Genomic DNA, 18750 nt, shown 5'->3' with positions numbered 1-18750 from the left:
AGTTGTGCGATGACATTTGTGATATTTTATTTTCCATTGGATTTGGATCGTTACTAATTGACAAAATTAGCGACGACATTTGTGACATTTTTATTTGTTGAATTGTTAAAAGGTCGTCGCTAATTGGCGACAAACTGAATTCGTTGGAAATTTTTTTATTTGATGAATGGTTAATATGAAAGGTCGTCGCCGTCGCTAATTCCGTCGCAAATCAGTGATGGATTTGAATCCGTGGCTAACTAGCGACGGAATTAAACTCTTGCGGTATTTTTCCGACTATTTTTATTTTCGTTGATAAATCCGTGGCTAATTAGCGACGAAAATAAACTCTTGCTTCACTTTCCCGACTATTTTTTATTTTCGTAGCTAAATCCGTGATTATTTAGCCACGGATTAAAATCCGTTGCTAATTAGCCATGGACTAAAATCTATTCCAAAATTACACTACAAAAAGTAAATTGAGCCACGAAAAATTAGCGATGAACGTTTTTGTCCGTCGCAAATTTTGCGGCCGACGTTTTTGTCGGTCACAAATTTTAGCGACCAACTTCCTTGTCCGTCGCAATTTGCCCGCCCTCACTCCCAATTTGCCCGCCCTCATTCTCTCTTTCTCTCTCTCTCCTGATTCCTCAGATTCCTCCCGCGCTCGCTGTTCTCCCTCTCTCTCTCTCTCTCCCTCTTTCGTTTGTCTCGATCAGATCAGATCAGATCTGCTTCCGCTTCTCCTTCTGCTTCTTTCCCTCTCCCCCACACCCCCAAACCTCTCGCGCTCGCTAAGGGTTTTTGGTACCCCCTTCCCCCACCCGCGCTTCCTCCTGCGACTCCTCCTTGCCCATGGCCTCCGGAGCCCTAGAGGCCGCGGAGCCCCAAGGGGCGGCGGCTCCTCCCCCCGTCGAGGGCAAGGAGGAGCTCCCCGAGAAATCAAAGGTGGAGGAGGCAGATCAAGAGGACCGAGAGATCGCAGCTCTGGAGGAGGGGAAGGCCGAGGCTTCCGACGAGGAGGCCTCGGCCGAAGATGACGACGGGGACGACGCCCCGAAAGAGAAGGAGAGCGAGGAGAATCCGAAAGGAGGGAGCTCCGAGGAGAAACAGGGCTTGCCCAAGAGGAGGAGGAAATCGAGCGTGACGCCCGGAATCGAGCGGCCCACCAGAGAAAGGACATCGGTGGAGCGGTATTCCGCTCCTGCCCTCGTCAGGACGCCCTCCAGCAAGGGCTTCTCCATCGAAAAGGTACTGGCACGCTTGGACTCTCTTTTTTAATCTTTTTTTCCAAGGGATTAATGGCTTGCTGGTATTTCAGGGCCGTGGTATACAGCTTAAGGACATTCCCAATGGTATGTTTCCAGCTTTAATTGTTTCCTCATGGTTTACAGTGGGTCTGCCGCCCTCTTTGCCCAGTAGTTCTCTTGCGGGGAGTTACTTGTTATCTTAGTATATATGCTCTTTTGAGTTGAACGGCACGTGCCCTTCGACTATCTCCGGGTTCATTGTCTTGAATTTGTTTATGTTGCCCTAAATATTTCAATGTCTCAAGCTGTGTGGAGGCTGATTTACCCTGTAAAGATGGTTTTGCCACATTTCGCATTTTGTGTGGTGTCTCTGTTCCTTAAAAATCTTCATGCTAGATTGTAGTCTATATGCCTGGAGAATCTGCATCCTAGGCAACATCAAGCTTTATAGTCTAATTACTATTTGCCAAAAATTTGTGTTTGAATATTTGCTTATTGTCATATCCACAGTCACTTTGGCTGAAATCCAACCATCTTGTGGGGTGTAATGGCAAGAATAATATACTGCCTGGCATGAGCTTCTGCTTATGAACTTTTGCTTGTTTGATTTTTGTTGAAAGTGCACAGCTAATGGTCCATCAATACGAGTAATTTGGGGAAGTATCACCTTCATGATCATGAACTCTCCATCACAATTTTTGGAGCATTTCTAGGGTTTGAATTAGCAAAACAGAAATTGAGATTATGATCATCAGAGAAACAAATGTTAGAGTCAGCATTTGGCTAGGATGCACCGTTCTGTTCTCCATAACACCAAGCCACTAGATGCGTTACAAGGCCTTCGGGTTATGATAAGCTGATAAGGTTTTATGCAGACACTAGTTACGAGAAAATTCTAATTACTAGTAGAACCAAAGCATGATTGTTGTTTTTTTCAGAGTGACTTGCATGTTGAACTTCATAGTTACCTACTGGTATGATTTTCCCTATCTAGAATCACGAGCATGTTGAAGTTCATGTTTCTCTGTTTATCACACACGGTAATGCTCATGTAATATGAATGTGAATGCTCACCTAATTATGCGCTGAACAATGATTGAATAGTCTCCAATTAAGATGTGGTATGGTAGAATAGTATTCTCTGAGCTCATGGATGTCATGGCCGTTATGGGCTTGATATATTATATGATACATCTTCCATCTGCCAGATTGTATGCTTCAAGTAACTTGGAAACCGAATGGTGATGATCCTTGTGTTAGATATTATATGTTAGTTAGTGACTGACAAACAACGGTTTTTTTTTTTCAAGGCTTAATTCTGGGTCAATCGATATGAGGTTTCACGGGTATTACTCTTAAAGAGAAATATTTGTCCATATTTTCTGTCCTAGCTGTTTATCGTAGGTCACCGTTCACCAGTACAATATATCTGTGCTAAAGATGTGCCTCTTTGGATAGGTAGAACTTATATTTTCTACTTGTGTGTGTGTCTTGGATTGAATTTTTGTGGATGGTTCTTGAGTTGGACACTGGCTATTCTATCATCTAATACTATCATGCAATAGGTCAGATAGGCACCAGTATAAAATTCTAATTGTAACCTGTGATCAGGGTTTATATTTTATTTTAACTGCCCTTTTTTGTCAATGTTGGTCATCCTTGGTCTGGGTTCTTCTCTATATTGGTATATGTTGCAACATATGTTTATGTTTTATATGCTTATTATGTGTTCTGCATTGCAGACCAGAGATGGTGGTAGGTTGGTACCGCTTTCATCCTGGCTTTGGATGTTGGCTTTCTGGGGTGGACATCAACACGCAGCAGGTCATCTCTTTTACTCTAAATTTCATTCTTATAAGGAGCATGCAAATTGTAATTACAAATGGTATGGCCTTTTTGGCTTTACAACCACCATTGGTTGGTGATGTAGTTTAGCGTTATGATAGCATGGCATGCAAGTCTAGAAGTATAATTATGGAGTTTCTTTTATTCATCAACCTATTTTCCCTATATCGTTTTTTCCCCAGCCTCCTTATGAAAACAATGTCGTTTTGGAACACAGCCAAATGAACTCAGTTACATTGAGTAGAAGTATCAATTGCTTTGATCATGAGTAACACATTGACATGAGAGTTCACGTCTTTATGCTTTTCCTTTCTTGTATACTGAGATTCTGGTCCTGATGGAGGTGGGTGTTTGGCAACCATTGGGCTATTCAAATTAGAGTTAACAGTAAATTTGATTTACTAAGTTATGTTATAGACTGTAGCTGAGCTTGCGAACAAGGAGGCCATATTCAACATTAAGTAGAACTTTGCTGCATCAGTCAGTGAACCAATTTAGTGGACTACTAGTCTTTAGATACCTGGCATTATTCTCTAAATTATCTCAAGAGCTTCTCTATTGGGAGTGGTGTGTGGATGGTTTTGGTGGAAGGTTGTGGCTTTGGGGATTCAATCGGAGAGTTGTAACTCAAGATATTTTAGATATTTTCACCATTGGTTGATGACCATAGCCTATTGCATTCGTGTATGATTGGTTTCTTATGTCTTTTTTTTGCTAGACTATAATTGGTTATAGGTTTCCAGTTGGATCCAATTGTTAACAAGGCTTCTTTATACTTGTGATGTGTTCTTATAAAATCAGAGTTTTGAGGCTTTAAATCAGCGTGCGGTTGCAGTAGTTGTGGATCCCATTTAGAGTGTCAAAGGGAAGGTGGTGATTGATGCCTTCCGTTTGATCAACCCACAAACCATGATGCTTGGCCAAGAACCTAGGCAAACAACCTCCAACCTTGGACATCTCAACAAACCGTCCATCCAAGTGAGTGCTGACCAGATAATGCTCTCTTTGAATATTGAGTTTTGATCTTATCTCATGGGGTTGACTTCATATTTTTAGGCATTGATCCATGGGCTGAACAGACACTATTACTCAATTGCCATCAATTACAGAAAGAATGAACTGGAGGAAAAAATGCTACTTAATCTTCACAAGAAGAAATGGGCAGATGGCTTGATGCTTCGCTGTTTTGACACACATTCTCAAACCAATGAACAGATTGTTCAGGTAAGTCAAGGTCTTAATCTGTCGCATCTAGATTAGAGAATTGGTTGCACCAGTCACTTAGAGGTGGGTTCTGGACAATGCAAGACAAGGCCCTCTACTCAAGCATATTTTCATCTAGTGTCCATGTTTTCCTAATTAATTAAGATCAATTAGCTTGCGATGCATATAGACTTTCATTGAACTGGATGTTGAGAAGCTGTCGTTTTTTGCAAAACGAATGATTGTTTTCAAATTCAGATCATTGTTTTAGTTGGATTTTTATTTTGGGTGTCCAAGGCTCGGAGGAGAAAAATTTAGGTTTTATCATCCAAAAGCTAAGGACATGTGCTTTATGCTTTAGGTGTAGTGTTGTTCATTCTTTGGTATATTCTCTTCCAAAAACTATTCATGAAAGTGCACTGCAAAGATCCTTTTTTAAAAGGATTGGCAAAGACCTATTCAATGAAAAGCGACAGGGCAAAAATTTATAGGTGACAATCTAAAGTCAAAGCTTTACACGATTCTTGGTGCGTACTCTGGACAGGTGTGATAGATAAATTACAACGCATCCACCACAATTATCGTGTACGAAGCAAAAAAGTCCTTATGGCCATTATGCATTCTACTTGGCCTCATTATGGTGTGCAGGTGCTTTAGGTTCTCTCTTGTACAAGTTACAAATGTACTATGTCTTTTTTATCACACCACTGACCTTTCTGATTTCCAGTTTCACTCAAAGAGTGTTGCAACTTGTCATGGGAGACAGATTTTTGAGAATTTCAGGGGAATAACAGAAGATTATTGGTTGAGATCAAGCTCCTCGTTCTTCAGAAGGAGATGCTCATTTTGCTGGTAAGGGCAACTTATTTCGAGCAACTGTACATATTTTGCTTTTTCCTTGGGTTGTTGGGGGAAGGTTTGTCTGAGACTCCCTTTTTTACCTCCCTTATGTAATATGTTGCCATTGTTCAGAAGAAAGATTCAAGTTTTCTGTGGCCTTTGTTTTTGAGTGTTATTAGTGACAACTTGTTATTTTCATTTTGGTTGACCGTATCTATTTTTGAGCAGTAAACTTTTTTTAGCGCGAATCCAGGTGCCCCAAGCTAATCATATATCAGGACAAGTTCGTTTAACAAATACTCTCTCTGTGGAGATTAATGGCGATCACTTGCTTCAAGAGGTTACTAGAAGCAGAAGACCAGTGTATGATTTGGATGAGAAGAACTGTCTTGGTATGTCAAATCTGGGGACTTCACCTGCAACCATTGACATGAAGCTACTTAAGTTGACATGGAGAAGGTTAGAAGGTTTGGCTGCTAGACTTGGTGAAGCCAAGAACATATTCTGTGAACTTTTTTCTGATAACAGGGCTGATAACGCCTTTTGGTCGGATAGTTCCTCAATTGAGAAGGTCTGCCTTGAAGAGAAAGAATGCACCTTTCAGTTTGGTTCTTTATTTATATCATTCTTGTGGAACATGTAGATGAATGTATTTCATTTTCATATTATTATAATATTTTGATGTTATTAAGTGCTTAATCAATGTTAAATATAAATTTCAGAAATTAATTTTGCTTTTAATTAGATTTAAAATCGAAAAATAAAAGAAATGATTTTATCGTACGATCACAAATTATAAAAGTTCGTTGCAAAAATAAAATTTCGTCGCTAATTTCGTCCCTAAACAATATTCGTCGTAGAGCTCGTCGCTAAAGAATTAATAAAAATTCGTTGCTAAATTCGTTGCGGAACAATGTTCGTGGCGTTTTGTCAAAATATTTTGTGGTAAATTAGCAACGAATTTTGCCACAAATACGTTCGTTGCAAATTACTGACAAAAAAAAAATTGTGACAAATTAGCGACGAATTTTGCCACGAATATTTAATGACGAATTTTGTCACGAATAATTAGTGACGAATTTTGTCACGAATACAGTTCGTGGCAAATTACTGACCAAAAGAAAAATTTTCGTGCCAATTTAGCGACAAATTTTGTCACGAAAAAATTTCGTCGCTAAATTTTGCGACGTCGTATTAGCGACGAAATTTTTTTCTTCGCAAATTCATTTAGCGACGAATTTTGCCAAATTTTTCGTGGAAAAATTCGTGGCTAAAACCTTATTTTTTTGTAGTGAAATGATTGTTGGAAACTAAATTAAACAAGAGTTGTCAATGCAAAATTAGCCGATAACTTAATCGGCGAAAGTTAGTAATCACTCTTTGAGAGTGATAATTTCTAAAAAAATAACTGCACCAAAAATTATAAAATTTATTACGAAAGTATAACAGAATTCTCGAACTTTCAAATAGTGTAGTTAAATTCTAAATGAAGTATCGTTTTTGTTTTTGGAGTGTCTTTCGTTAGGTTAGTTTTTGTCGACTTTCAAGATAGCGCAATCATCATATTCTGCCAGCTTCGACGGAATGGCTTTCATCTATTTAGTCTTCGTTTTTCTTTTTCTTATATGGAAAACGAAAAATTGCCTTTCATTCGGTTGGCTTTTGTATAGACTTACTAATAAGACAAACTTTGATGGCTTCCTCGAGATGGCGTTCCCGACCTTTGAGTAGTGGTTTTCTCTTTGCTAAATAATAATTTAATAAACAATTACTCATAATCTTATATGTACAATTTAAGTATATCATAACTTCTCATCATCTTCGTTAGCTTTATGTATACCAACTCTTATGTGGCAAATTCGTGGGAGAAGATCGATGTATCTTGATAATCGTAGATCGGACACTAATTGATTGATTTCTTGTCATTATCAAAAAGTATTGTGAAACCTGTGGTGGCACCACGTGCAAAGATATTGGGCTTTGAAACCAAGAATCTTTCTTTAACCTGCTCGTTCAGTCTTTATTGGGAAGCATCTTTTAATATCGTGCGTACATGTGATACGGCTTGGATTTGCTCCACCTCGAATAATGTGGCTGTCAACAAGCCATTGGACCGACAAACTTGTGAGAAATGGTGGATCTAGAAAATCATGTGTTTATAGGCAAACACAATATTAGCCTACTAGAAATTTAGGATATGTGAATGTTCATGAGAAATTAAACAAATAGTATTTGAACCGTGTTATAATAGCATTTGAACTACTTGATGATGTACCAAAAGATATATTTCATATTGAGGATCATCACATAAAATTTTTCTAGTTTCTTTTTTGTGGACTCAAATGGTTTTACGTCGAAAAAAGTCAAGGATTTTTATTCAAAGCACTTTTAATGGAAAATATGGCTCATGATAGCAATCATGAACTGATTAATTTTGGTGATATGGAAAAATTACCAGAATAAAAATATTGTATATATATTAGTGCATTTATCCAGATAGTTAAATGTTATTCTTAATCAATGCTGAAAGTTGTGCTGCGCGGTGTGTACACCCACACCGTCAGAGAGAGAGAGAGAGAGAGAGAGAGAGAGAGAGAGAGAGAGAGAGAACATTGTAGTCATTTGGTCAAAACTTAAAACTTGTTTTATTCATTAAAATAGGTCTAACCGTCTTGCACTTTTTTATCATAATCATAGCTACCTTGGAGGCTTTTAAAATACCACATAAGCCCATGAACCATTTAAACTTAGGTTTTTGAGAATATTCATTGGTATGATTTTCACGATGCATATTGGCAATACATATTTATAAGATTGCATTACTTGTTACTTGATGTCCTAGAAATAACGATGAATATCACTTGCGGAGCTGAGATTTTTCTTTCCCCTTTTATTGACATTCTATGTCACAAAAAATGGAAAGAGTTAATGAGGGCATGTGGAGAGTGATATGAGGTGACTTAGAATGACATTTACTAAATAAAATTTAGTAAATTGAGAGTACAAGTGAATATTTTTAATAATTTAAGATAGGGATCAAGTAAGAAGATATTTCTCTCAAATAAGTCTAACCAATGGATTATCAACTATTAAGATGCTGCACTTCGTCTTTTTTCTTAACCAAGGACATGAAGTTTTATTTCTCAAATGGCAATCTGGTTAAAAATACCCAGTCTAGAGGAAACCTACATACGATTAGCCGGGCATCTGAAATTTGGCCAAACGAATTGATTGGGAATCTGAAACTCTACCTTTTGTTTCCCGGGCAAATTTTACACCTATTTATAGCAACCATTATATGGCTGAACACCAGTCCACTCAAGCAACTATACTTAGTGTCAGTCTGGATAAGTGTACCCACCATCTCAAGATAAGCACCTTATCCTTGATGGAGAAAACTTCTGAATGGGTTCTAATCCAACCAATGGCCTGCTAGTTGTATGCTTGCAATTTCATTAACCCAGCTACAATTCTTTCTCTAGCTGGTTGGAAGAATTGATTGAAAGGTAGAAATAGAAAGAGGCTTCCAGAATTCTTCTTAAACAATATGGAAATGGATGAGTGAAAGGAAGACCATTGTATTATTAGAAGAGAACTTTCTATGGAACGGTCTTGCAGGGAGATGTAGCTAGCAGGCACAATGCTCTACTTCATCAATTGATAAAGTAAACTTTGGTTCAAAACGTAGAATTGCTCTATTATGCTAGTAAAAGCCTCTTAAAATGTGTAATTAACTATGGGTTCATTAAAAAGGAACTATCATTTTCCTTAGGTATCTAAAGTAAATAGGTCCTAACTACTGGTGGTTGATTGCTGTTCATACCATTAGGGTTTCCTCATTCATAAAAATCTTGCAGAAGAGATACTGCTTCTGATGTCATTATACCTCCAACATTTGAAACCCTTTGATCCAGAGTTCCCATTACAGCTAGAGAAACAAGAAAAAAGTTGGAAACATTCATAAGTCGGGCAGACACTCGAAAGGGGGAACATAGGTGAAATTTCTGTGGAAACCAGCCAATATTTCTAATGACACTGCATTTTCACCTAGCTCATCAGCTTGAAACCCGAGACAGATTCCATTTGCAAGGCATGTCCAAATATCATGCTAGAGATAATTCGGCAGACTAAAATTGACAAAGCAATTTGCAAAAGAAGGTATCATTTAAGCAAACACAAGCTCGCCAGTAGGTGAATATGTTTAGTTTAGGAAGTTTACATTTTGTTCTTAACAATATCAATTCAAAGAAATGTCTGTAGTCCAGGAAAATCATGCAAGCAAATTATCAATGAACTGTACCATTTGATTCAATTGACAGTAACTAGGCATTGACCTTGGCAAAATTCTTGCATCAAATATAAAAGATGGCTTAAAATTTTTTACTTTCATGATGCATTTGGGCCGTTCTATATTTTCTCTTCGACATGGAACCTAATGTCCTTGGAGAACAAACAATATGCTGTAAATAGGTGATGCTTAGAGGCTTTTAATTTGGATGGGCATCTTCTCTTCAGAGAGATCTTGCAACAGTGATCTGATTGAGAGAAGATTTGTGGATGACTTGTGTACTGGTACCAGCTAGGATGGTTTCCATCAGCTACATCTTCCAAACATCGCATAGGAACTGTGCTCACTGTTATAACAGTCTCATTCTCTCTCATGAAACTATGCAGTGATTTGGGCTAGCAATTGAGCTCCAGAGAGAGGAAATTGAGCAAGGTGGTCCTTTATCTGCAAGATGAGTCCCCTTGCTTGATGTTGTATTCAGAAAGGTAATGAGTTAGGTCATGTTTCCCACAATACTTTTCACTCATAATCATATTATTAAGAGCAGAATAACTATGTATTTCAAGCTCTAAAAGTAAGATTTTTCAAGGTTTATTTTTTCCACTTAACATCTTGTTTAGATGCATCTTTAGTACATCTCGTGCTGCTTATCCCCATACTTGAGCTTCTTCTTTCAAAACTAATACTTCAACAGAAAGACAATGTCATAATCTACATTAGCTACTTCATGTACTGTTCAACTCACAATGAAACAGATCCTATTTCATTACGTTTTAAGTTTTATGTCAACAAAGTCTGAATAAAAAATTTATGAGTTCTGATCAAGCTTAGCAAACATGAAATGTCACATCATGCCAGCTTCAGACAGATGAAAAATCATACTGGAAAGACAAGCCATCCACCACGATTTAGCAAGCACTTGCCCTCATGTATGCAAGAAGATCAAGTACATTGCCCACGGCATATCAAAAAGCATAATTTGCTCATTGTTAAAAAAATCATACTTCTCTGAAGATACTATATTTCCCGATTTAAACTTGATAACATTAAGACATCAAAGAATCTCATTGCAGTGAAAACAAGTGAGGAAGAAGAGATGAAGACAAAAAGGGCAAAGGGAAAAGGAAAGAACTAACTAATGTTAGCTTTAACTTGTAGCGCTTCCCAGAACTGTAAATTTTTTAGGGGAAATTAAAAAAAGAAAAATGTTCAAACAGTCACAAAGAATTTAAGAAAAAAGAAATAAAGCAAGGATAGAAAGAATTAATATAAACTCGACTACTTGACACTTCGGGAAATTCCACTTTCTTCCATTTAGACTAGGAAAAGGACAGAAAAGATAATTAATTAGTTCCATAAACCTTTTCTATTTTCATGGTTGTGTGTTGCAATATTCAAGGTGCGACAGCAAACAGAATCACTATGAAACTGCATTGATCAATAATCAACATAAGGAATCATAAACCTCCAGTAAGCTTGAGTTGTCAATTGTCATAGGTCACAATTTCAAAGTGGAGCTAAGTAGATACAAAATCAGAAACAAAAGCAAGTTCAGAAACTGACCTAATGCATGCCTTGGAGGTACTTTAATGGAACATCAAGACACAGCATCCAAATTTATCATTCGCATGGCCATATACTTCCTTTATACCTAAAAGTGGCTAAGAGTCATCTAATCATTTATGAACAAATAAATTTTAGGAAAGTTTAGTTTTGTTTGAGTATGATCGACAGATGTACCAGTGATCCATAATGCTGCTGCATACATTATGCATGGTTCACATGCCACATAAAGGGAGCATGCTGAAAACTTTTCTGCAACTTCTGCAGCCGAAAATCCTGTCCTCTGCGTTCAAGAAGAACATCAAGAACGTCCCTCTCAACATGTCTTGTTGCCTATGAAAGCGCAAGGAGAAAAATAAAGAAAGCAGATCAAACTTAGGAGCTTTGCCAGAGAGAAAGTTGCTATTAGTGTAGTTTCATAAAATTTAGGAAATGCATTTCATGAGAAATGTTTTCTCCAGCAAGTTATCTGATTGAGTATATAAAGGATTGATCAAGGCATATTCTACATGATATCAACAAGCTTTGCTCACTTGAAGTTACTGATAATCTCACATGAAAAGAGGCTTCTTATTGGATTGGCCACCTCCACCTTTTCTAACATTATTTTTTATACACCCCTATAGCCAGGTGCCTTTGTTTTTTCATTATGCTCCACAAGATACTCAAAGGGCTAAGTATTTTTCACATCAACTATTTATTACTGTCCGCAAAGTCATTTATAGCAGTGTTTTGTTACCACATAACTATTAATGATTACAGGAATAGACTATTAGATAAGAGATTATCTCTACCAGAAACCAAGCTTAAACTATTTGTGCAGACAGTGGCCATTGTGTGAAAAAAATGGGCCCAAGAAGCACGTTCATACATCTTAAAGGGCAATACAATGTTCACAATTCATTTTTATACCAAATAAGTATACCAAAGTTTAGCTAACATATGGTCTACGGAAACAATGTTAGGAACTTCACAAAAGCTGATAAAGACCATAATATGGTTCCAGACAGCACAATGGGAAATGAAATATGTAAAAAAATTGTGCACAATAAAGCCAGATTATTGCTAGTGTTAGCCATAGTCATATTTTATGAAAGAATAATGGGAACAAAACCATTTACAGCCTCATAATGCATGGGAAATTCCCACTTATTAACAGATTTGTTCTGATAATTCTTTAATTGTCTATTAAAGTAATGGTCATGGGAGAAATATATAATGATCAACAATAACTACGAGTGGATAATTCGAGGGTATCTATACAGGACAATAACAAAGTGCTGTTGGCTAAATTTATACAAGGGGGTGAAGAAGCAACGATAAACCGTACATTTCGTGTCTCATTAGTCCGGTTTCTTCCTGTCGCAATAATGTGCCCATCCTCAACAATCACACAGTTGTTCAATAAAAGAGTACAATCTGAAATCATTCACTAATTAAGACTGAAATATTAATCATCTTAATTAGAAAATAAAGTTGTATATCTGAAATGCACATGGTTACTGAAAATTAGTTTTTTACCCAACTGGAACTTTAAGAATGTCCAAAGCAAGCTTTGCCTTATATAAGAACAGCAAATAGGTTTTGCTACTTGTTAGAAGAAAAAAATATGAGTATAAGAGTCAGAAACTCTCAAGCATGCATACAAGCAATTCAAGAGGAAATCAGCATCATGTGTCCAGCAGTAGAAATATTCAGTATCAATATGCAGCTACTAATGGAATGAATGCATGTCTCACAATCAGTATCCTGCAGGTCCTATATTATATACTGGTCACAAACTTCTAAACAATGATTATTACAACATATTCGTACTGTAATTCGGATGCAAATCAGACCTAACTTTTAAAGTGATATGGCTCTAACCACACTAAAGCAGAAACAGCAACTAATTTGAGAAACTGCATGTTGCTCATTCCAGTGTGTCCTATCATTGGTACCTTAGAAGCTCATGTTTCATCAAATAGGTTTCACTCAAACATTCAAGAAGCATCCAGGAGTTTTAGCTTCTCGGTCATTTTCCTTCATACAAGCTATGGTACATAAGGATAAAAAAAGAATCCTAAACTGTTGCGAAGGCCTCAGAATTCAGAATCGACAATTAGCATCCTGTGCTTTTGACTCTTCTCTACTGAATAACTTATGTAAACTCCATGTTTCTCATGATTATTTCTTTTTCATATGCACAGTCCACAGGGAGAAAGAAAATAACCACCTAACCAGTTATCCATGGGCACAACAGATGTTCATATTACTCTCACACTCCAAGTAAATTTGGTTTTCAATTCTTCCTACTTGCCAAAGTCAAGAATTGGTTAAAGGACTCAACTGTCAAGCAACCTTTCCTGGTGGCTTGCCATCTCACTGCAACTTCTTCATTCCTCTATGGTTTTGCCTCTTCGAGCGCCTCATAAAACATAGAGACAGAGCCCTGTCCCAGTGATCGAAGTTTCTCAGAATTCAATTCTCCTGGCAAACCTATCACCCGCAGCATATCTGTATAATAATTACATACACATCCACATCCACATTTCCTAGACACCTCAAAAGCACCCAAATCCCTCCCTCCCTCCCAACCTACAGCACCCAGATTGGCTCAGTCTTTGCCCTGAAAAGGTGACTGAACCAACCCATGTACACCCTACTTCCTGTTATTTCACTCTCCCTTGCTTGTTTTTCCTTTAAACCTAGACTTCACTTACTTCTTTCAATAAATTGCCACCTATGAAAACAACCAAAAAAAAAGCTATACCTTCCGGAGATTGTCGCTGATTTTGCAGCGTGTAACGTCAATAACCTATGAGTTCATTATCAAGCATCCACAGACAAAATTTCCGAAGAAACAGTGATTCAGCGTCACCCCAACAAATTCACCGACACATTCTTCAAATTCCCGCGCAATTGCAGAACCAAATGAATCGAATTCAAAATCCAGACACCAACTTAATAAAATCCGGATGTGCCAGGCTTACCTGATCTATAGAGCAAGCTGCATGAAGCCCAAAACCTCAGCAGAGAATCGTTCGCCCAAAGCTACGTCACCAGTTTCCATGGCTTCGGTCGCCTTCGCTGGCCAGTCTCCGTCGCCGTCGTCGCCTTCGTTACAGGAACTTCTTCTTCTTCTTCTGTTTGTCGCCTCTGTTGGCAAGTGGCGATCATCCATTTCGTCAGAGCTCACTGGTGGTGATGCTGAAAGTGGCATCGGCGGAGTTCGAAATTTGCCTTTATGGCGGAGAAAAAGGAAGGAGCTTCCAGCGGGAAAATCAAAGAAAATGAACAAAGAGAAGCAAGAATTGCAGAATTCTATTTGGCAATAAAGTTAACTAACTAGGGTTAATTAAAGGGGATTTGAGCCAAAAAAGAAGAAGCAAAAGGTAATTGTTTATTTCAAGCAAGCGATCATCAAACATTATATTATATTTCTATTATGATGGAAGGGTGCCTCGACAAAGACGAAAATCAATATTGATATGCTGATATTGTTTCGCAAAAAATATGACATTGATGGTTTTCAAGAAGTCGTTCCTAGAAAAATGGCATAACGGAGAAGCTATGTGATTTGATAAAGGCTTTGAATAATTTTTATGAGTCATGTGTTCGAATTCGTTTCCAGTGATAGTTGAGTGATGGAAGAACGACCGATATTGCTCCATGATTTCATACTCGAGTATAAATTGTACGGATGGGGGTTTGGATGGAGGGATGACTCTATGTGAAACTAAGCTCTGACAGGGGCCTTTGCGGCCTCTCTATTTGATTTACAATGACAACAGCTCCACGGACGCGTTTCTTATTTTAACATGCTAGCGCCCGTACGTTCTGCGCCCTAATTCCCGCTGCATCTTTGTCTTCCTGGCGAGAGGAAATACCTCGTAGAAACTTTACATCTTAAGGACTCCGATGTTCGAGTGACCTTTGGATGAAACTTTTTGAGGTTTTGCTTAGGACTTGGAGGGATGAATCTACGTGAGACTAAGGTAGATGCACCGGAATTGAGATTACATTGAAAGGCAATAAATTTTGAAAAGAAAATACACGGAAATGAAAGTGGCAAGAAGCGAAGGTGCAAGTAAAGAAAAAGTTAAAAATGAAAAAACAAAGATTAGATAAAACTCACGGAGAGTATTCTTGTGTGCGTGCGTCACTCTCTTCTATTACGCCTTCGTCCTCTAGACTCCAATGGAAGTTGTATCTTCTCTGCCAATTTTACCTCCACCGGCATCAAATGGACGTCCCGCGTTGATAAACGGCACGATAACTTCCCACTTCTTTTACGTGTTCTGACCAAATCTTCATCCATCAGGACCCCTTTCCATGCTTGCATGCTTCCCACACGTAAGAGTATGCGTATCTTCTTCTTCTTGTTTGCCCAAACCTCCTCACGTAACTCTCCAGTCACATCCTTTGCATGCTTTCCTTGAGAGCTCTCTGCAGGGCCAATCATTTCCATCGCTGTAGCTAGCAAAGTTAACACTAATTAAAATGGACACATAAAATACCTGAACAGAAACATACGGGTAACAGTGGGTACTAGCAGCGCGTTACAAGTTTTCTTGAGAATAGAGAACAAGAAGAATAAGACAAAAGAAGGCATTGAAATCTAGATCAGCTGAGTTCACTTACCTGCGAATTGGTTCCTTAGCAAGTTTCCATCATTCTAACAACAAAAGCTGCAAGCCAACACCACCATGCTCATATTTGCAGGTCGAACTGGAAGTCAACATAGTCTCAGTTCGAATCCCTTGGGTGAGAATAAGCTTATGATTTCCCTTTGTGCCTATTTGACTCTGTTTCTCAGTATTCATTTGACAATCTTGCAAGTCTTTCTGTAAATCTATTTCGATCGAACTATTTTCGTTCATGACTGAACTCTCGGCTTCCAAACCTGTTGATTCCTGAACAATCTCATAGAGTAAGGCTGGATCTATTAGCTGATTATCTTGAAGCATGATCTTTACACCGTCCTCTAGATGCTTGCATATTATTCGGAATCCCCACTTTTTCACCACTCTACTCGATACTTCAAGACTAAATTGTACATAATTCCCATCAATTTGACCAAAATCAACCGCTCCCCATAGCTTAGATGGTGTCATATACTCAAGCCAGATATGATCCGAATCCAACGTATAGTGAGAAAACCTAGGGCTATTCTGCCTTTCGCCATTAACATGTGATACAAGCTCAAACGAGATTTCCTCTTTTTGTTCATCGTCACCAACAACTACACACAGAGCCAATCCAAGGAACTTGTTATACAAGTCCTCTGAAGCCATGAAAGATATGGAACCCTCTTCAGCAAGTAGGACCCACTCTGGCATCTCTCCTCTAGGGAGAATAGTTACGAAATCAGGATGAATCTGTTATAAAGAGAGACCGTTAGAAAGTATTCAAGTTTGTTAGTACCCAAATAAAAGAATCCAAATTGAGTTTAGCAAATAATCTTAGTAAATTTCACTTCGAACTAAGCTCTATAAATGAGTAGAGATCCATCGATCCTTGCTTGTGTTAACACACAAGTCTCATGATAGAAATCATTCCCATGAAACTACGGTAACCAACTCCATTACATGCATATTTGTGCAAAACCACTTTATATTTGCTTGCTTTTCTTAAGCCTCCACTTTTGCAATTTCTGCTATTGCAATATACAAGCACACAATGAATCCAGCATATACTCTACATCGATGTGTGTGCGTGAGTGTGTATGTGTGTGTGTGAGAGAGAGAGAGAGAGAGTCTAACCGGGTCAAGTGAGTAAATATCAGCCGTGGTCAACCATCTATGGACAAAATCTTGAAATGAAGGTAAATCTCCAGTTCTTGGCAGAGATTCGCAACCCGCCGCATAAAGATTATGCAATGATGGTGGAAGCCCGGGAATCTCTTGTAATTGATGGCAATTTGTAACTATCAATTCGATCAACTGATCACGCATATTGATGGATGTAGGAAGGCTAATAATATTGTTATCCGATAGAACTATTTGCCTCAATAAGGGAAAGCAGGAAAGATTCTCAAGAAACTCTACTTCAGACAGATTACATCCCGCCAGGTCTAACCAGCGTAAATTTGCAAGTCCGGTCTTCATGCACGGATCAGCTGAATCCTCATACTTTGGAAACCCGATTAAATTTGTGCAACACTCAATTACCAAGTTTTCAAGGTTTTGTAACTTGTAAATGCTAGATGGAAGACTTACTAGGTTCCTACAATCATATAAGAACATATCCTCCAAAGAGACAAGATTTTCTATTGACATAGGAAGTCCTTTAATAGCAATCCCTTCTAAAGAAAGCTTTTTGAAGCCTTCAAGTTTATGTGGAATATCAGGGAACCTTTCAAATCTTGTGCAATTACGAAGATTGAGAGCCCGGAGATTTTTTGACTTGAGCACATTTGGAAAAACACTAAGTTTAGAGCACCCCTCTAAATTCAACACTTGTAATACGTCATGATACGCAATTGACTCGTGTGCTTCTACCAAGTTTTTGCAATTCAAGAGATTCAATTCCTCGAGATTTGGAGTACATGAGAGGTCGGGCATACTAACCAGCGACTCGCAGTCGCTCAAGTTAATGTACTTCAATTGTTGGAAGTCCTGCAAATACAACGAGCCAACTTCAATAAACATTTTGAAAGGGCAAAAACGGGTATTTGTACGATACCTTTGCCACTTTTTAAGTGTTTTCATCCTTAGGCTACTCGGAACCTACTATTCAGGTTTCTGAGTAAATTTCTTAACCTATTAATTCACTTGTCATTCAAAGTCATTATAAACTGATTTCGTGTAAATTATATGTTGTATTGCAAAATTACTGAACACTTTATATACACGGTAAAGCTCGTGCGAGGTAAAGTCACGTGGCACGCTCACGATATAGCTTTGGCCCAGCAATTTAGTTTAACTCCTATCATTTTACAATTTAAATATTATTTAAAAGAAGTGATTAAAATATAGATACAAAATATAAAAATATTCACAAATAAAATTACGTTAAACAATCATTAGAAAAAATTTGAGTTAATACCATTAAAAATTTCATATATGTACGCTGATTTACCCTAAATTAATTTTCATTTCACAAAAAATCCCAAACTGATACGACCATTACACATTTACCCTAAAGTAATTTTTGTCTCACAAAAAATCCCAAATTGGTATCCATGACCTGAATTTACCATCTGTTAGCAAACAAAAATTAGTTTTGGATAAAACTATGGCACGGGTCATGCCTTGTGGCAATTACAAAAGTAAAGTGCCATGTGATGAGCATGCAAATGTGGGCCACATGAAAAAACTATGCCACATTTCATGCCATGTGGCAATCATAGAAGCAAAGTGAAGTGTCACATGACGAGCATTCGAATGCGGGCCCCTTGAAAAAACTATGCCACATGCATGTGATACAACGTGGAATTCATAAAGGCAAGGTGAAGTGTCACGTGGCAAGCACGTGAGTGAATACTTTGTCAGTTTTCACTTTAACTCTATATAATAGATGAATATCAAGAATATAAATTCTATCACAATGAGATTTCTTGAAAATTAATAAAATTTTAAAATTTCTTCAAGTTTTGCAAAGAAGATGAAGTCAACTTTGAAAATCATTCGGAAGACTATAAAAATTTCATATATTCAATTCATATCTAGCTCTGGCTTTCTTTTAAGAAGCTTGTGGTGAGCCCCTATTGGATCACTTATATCGAATAAGTTGTGCAAGCATTACACGCCACAAGTAGCAAAATTTATAATGAATATTTTATCACGTCTACTTAGAAAT

General features: G+C 37.8%; 2 protein-coding genes across 10 annotated transcripts in view; one reads left to right on the top strand and one right to left on the bottom strand.

The window, feature by feature from the left end:
• Nucleotides 1-18750, bottom strand: part of LOC115665731 (disease resistance protein Roq1-like) — a 110227-nt gene that overhangs the window by 10311 nt on the left and 81166 nt on the right. For 2 of the 3 annotated variants that reach the window (XM_056302581.1, XM_056302580.1), the window contains exons 3-6: nucleotides 16713-17567; nucleotides 15592-16328; nucleotides 15086-15426; nucleotides 13941-14216 (exon numbers count right to left, since the gene is read on the bottom strand). In XM_056302581.1, coding sequence (XP_056158556.1) covers nucleotides 15621-16328; nucleotides 16713-17567 — 1563 coding nt within the window. In that variant the 3' untranslated portion in view covers nucleotides 13941-14216; nucleotides 15086-15426; nucleotides 15592-15620. Of the gene's footprint in view, nucleotides 1-10596; nucleotides 11302-13940; nucleotides 14217-15085; nucleotides 15427-15591; nucleotides 16329-16712; nucleotides 17568-18750 lie in introns of those variants that run through there. The other variant, XM_056302579.1, reaches the window with a different exon arrangement.
• On the top strand, nucleotides 743-5842 carry LOC130134840 (DEK domain-containing chromatin-associated protein 2-like). 7 transcript variants are annotated; one of them, XR_008814339.1, is made up of 5 exons: nucleotides 743-1230; nucleotides 2972-3053; nucleotides 3876-4052; nucleotides 4131-4298; nucleotides 5005-5316. XR_008814339.1 is itself a non-coding variant. In XM_056302583.1 (3 exons), the coding sequence occupies exons 1-3, from the start codon at nucleotides 835-837 to the stop codon at nucleotides 5382-5384; spliced, it is 444 nt and encodes a 147-aa protein (XP_056158558.1). In that variant the 5' UTR covers nucleotides 743-834; the 3' UTR covers nucleotides 5385-5842. The 7 variants fall into 7 exon arrangements, 2 of the variants coding, with proteins under 2 accessions (XP_056158558.1, XP_056158557.1); XR_008814338.1 differs by having other exon boundaries at nucleotides 4822-5316; XR_008814337.1 differs by having other exon boundaries at nucleotides 4131-4925.

The sequence above is a fragment of the Syzygium oleosum genome, unplaced genomic scaffold (genome assembly GCF_021117445.2).
Source record: "Syzygium oleosum isolate NSW1041296 unplaced genomic scaffold, Sole_v2.1 Sole_v2.24, whole genome shotgun sequence".
Taxonomy (NCBI): domain Eukaryota; kingdom Viridiplantae; phylum Streptophyta; class Magnoliopsida; order Myrtales; family Myrtaceae; genus Syzygium; species Syzygium oleosum.
Note: the sequence above shows the minus strand (reverse complement) of the source record. Positions and strands in the feature narration are given on the sequence as shown.

Excerpts from the sequence above, each read along its gene's own strand:
- LOC130134840 (XM_056302582.1), top strand. The coding sequence starts at position 835 with ATGGCCTCCGGAGCCCTAGAGGCCGCGGAGCCCCAAGGGGCGGCGGCT. Across the intron at positions 1,231-1,300 it reads AGGGCTTCTCCATCGAAAAG|GGCCGTGGTATACAGCTTAA; the intron begins GTACTGGCACGC and ends CTGGTATTTCAG. Across the intron at positions 1,335-5,359 it reads GCTTAAGGACATTCCCAATG|CGCGAATCCAGGTGCCCCAA; the intron begins GTATGTTTCCAG and ends AACTTTTTTTAG.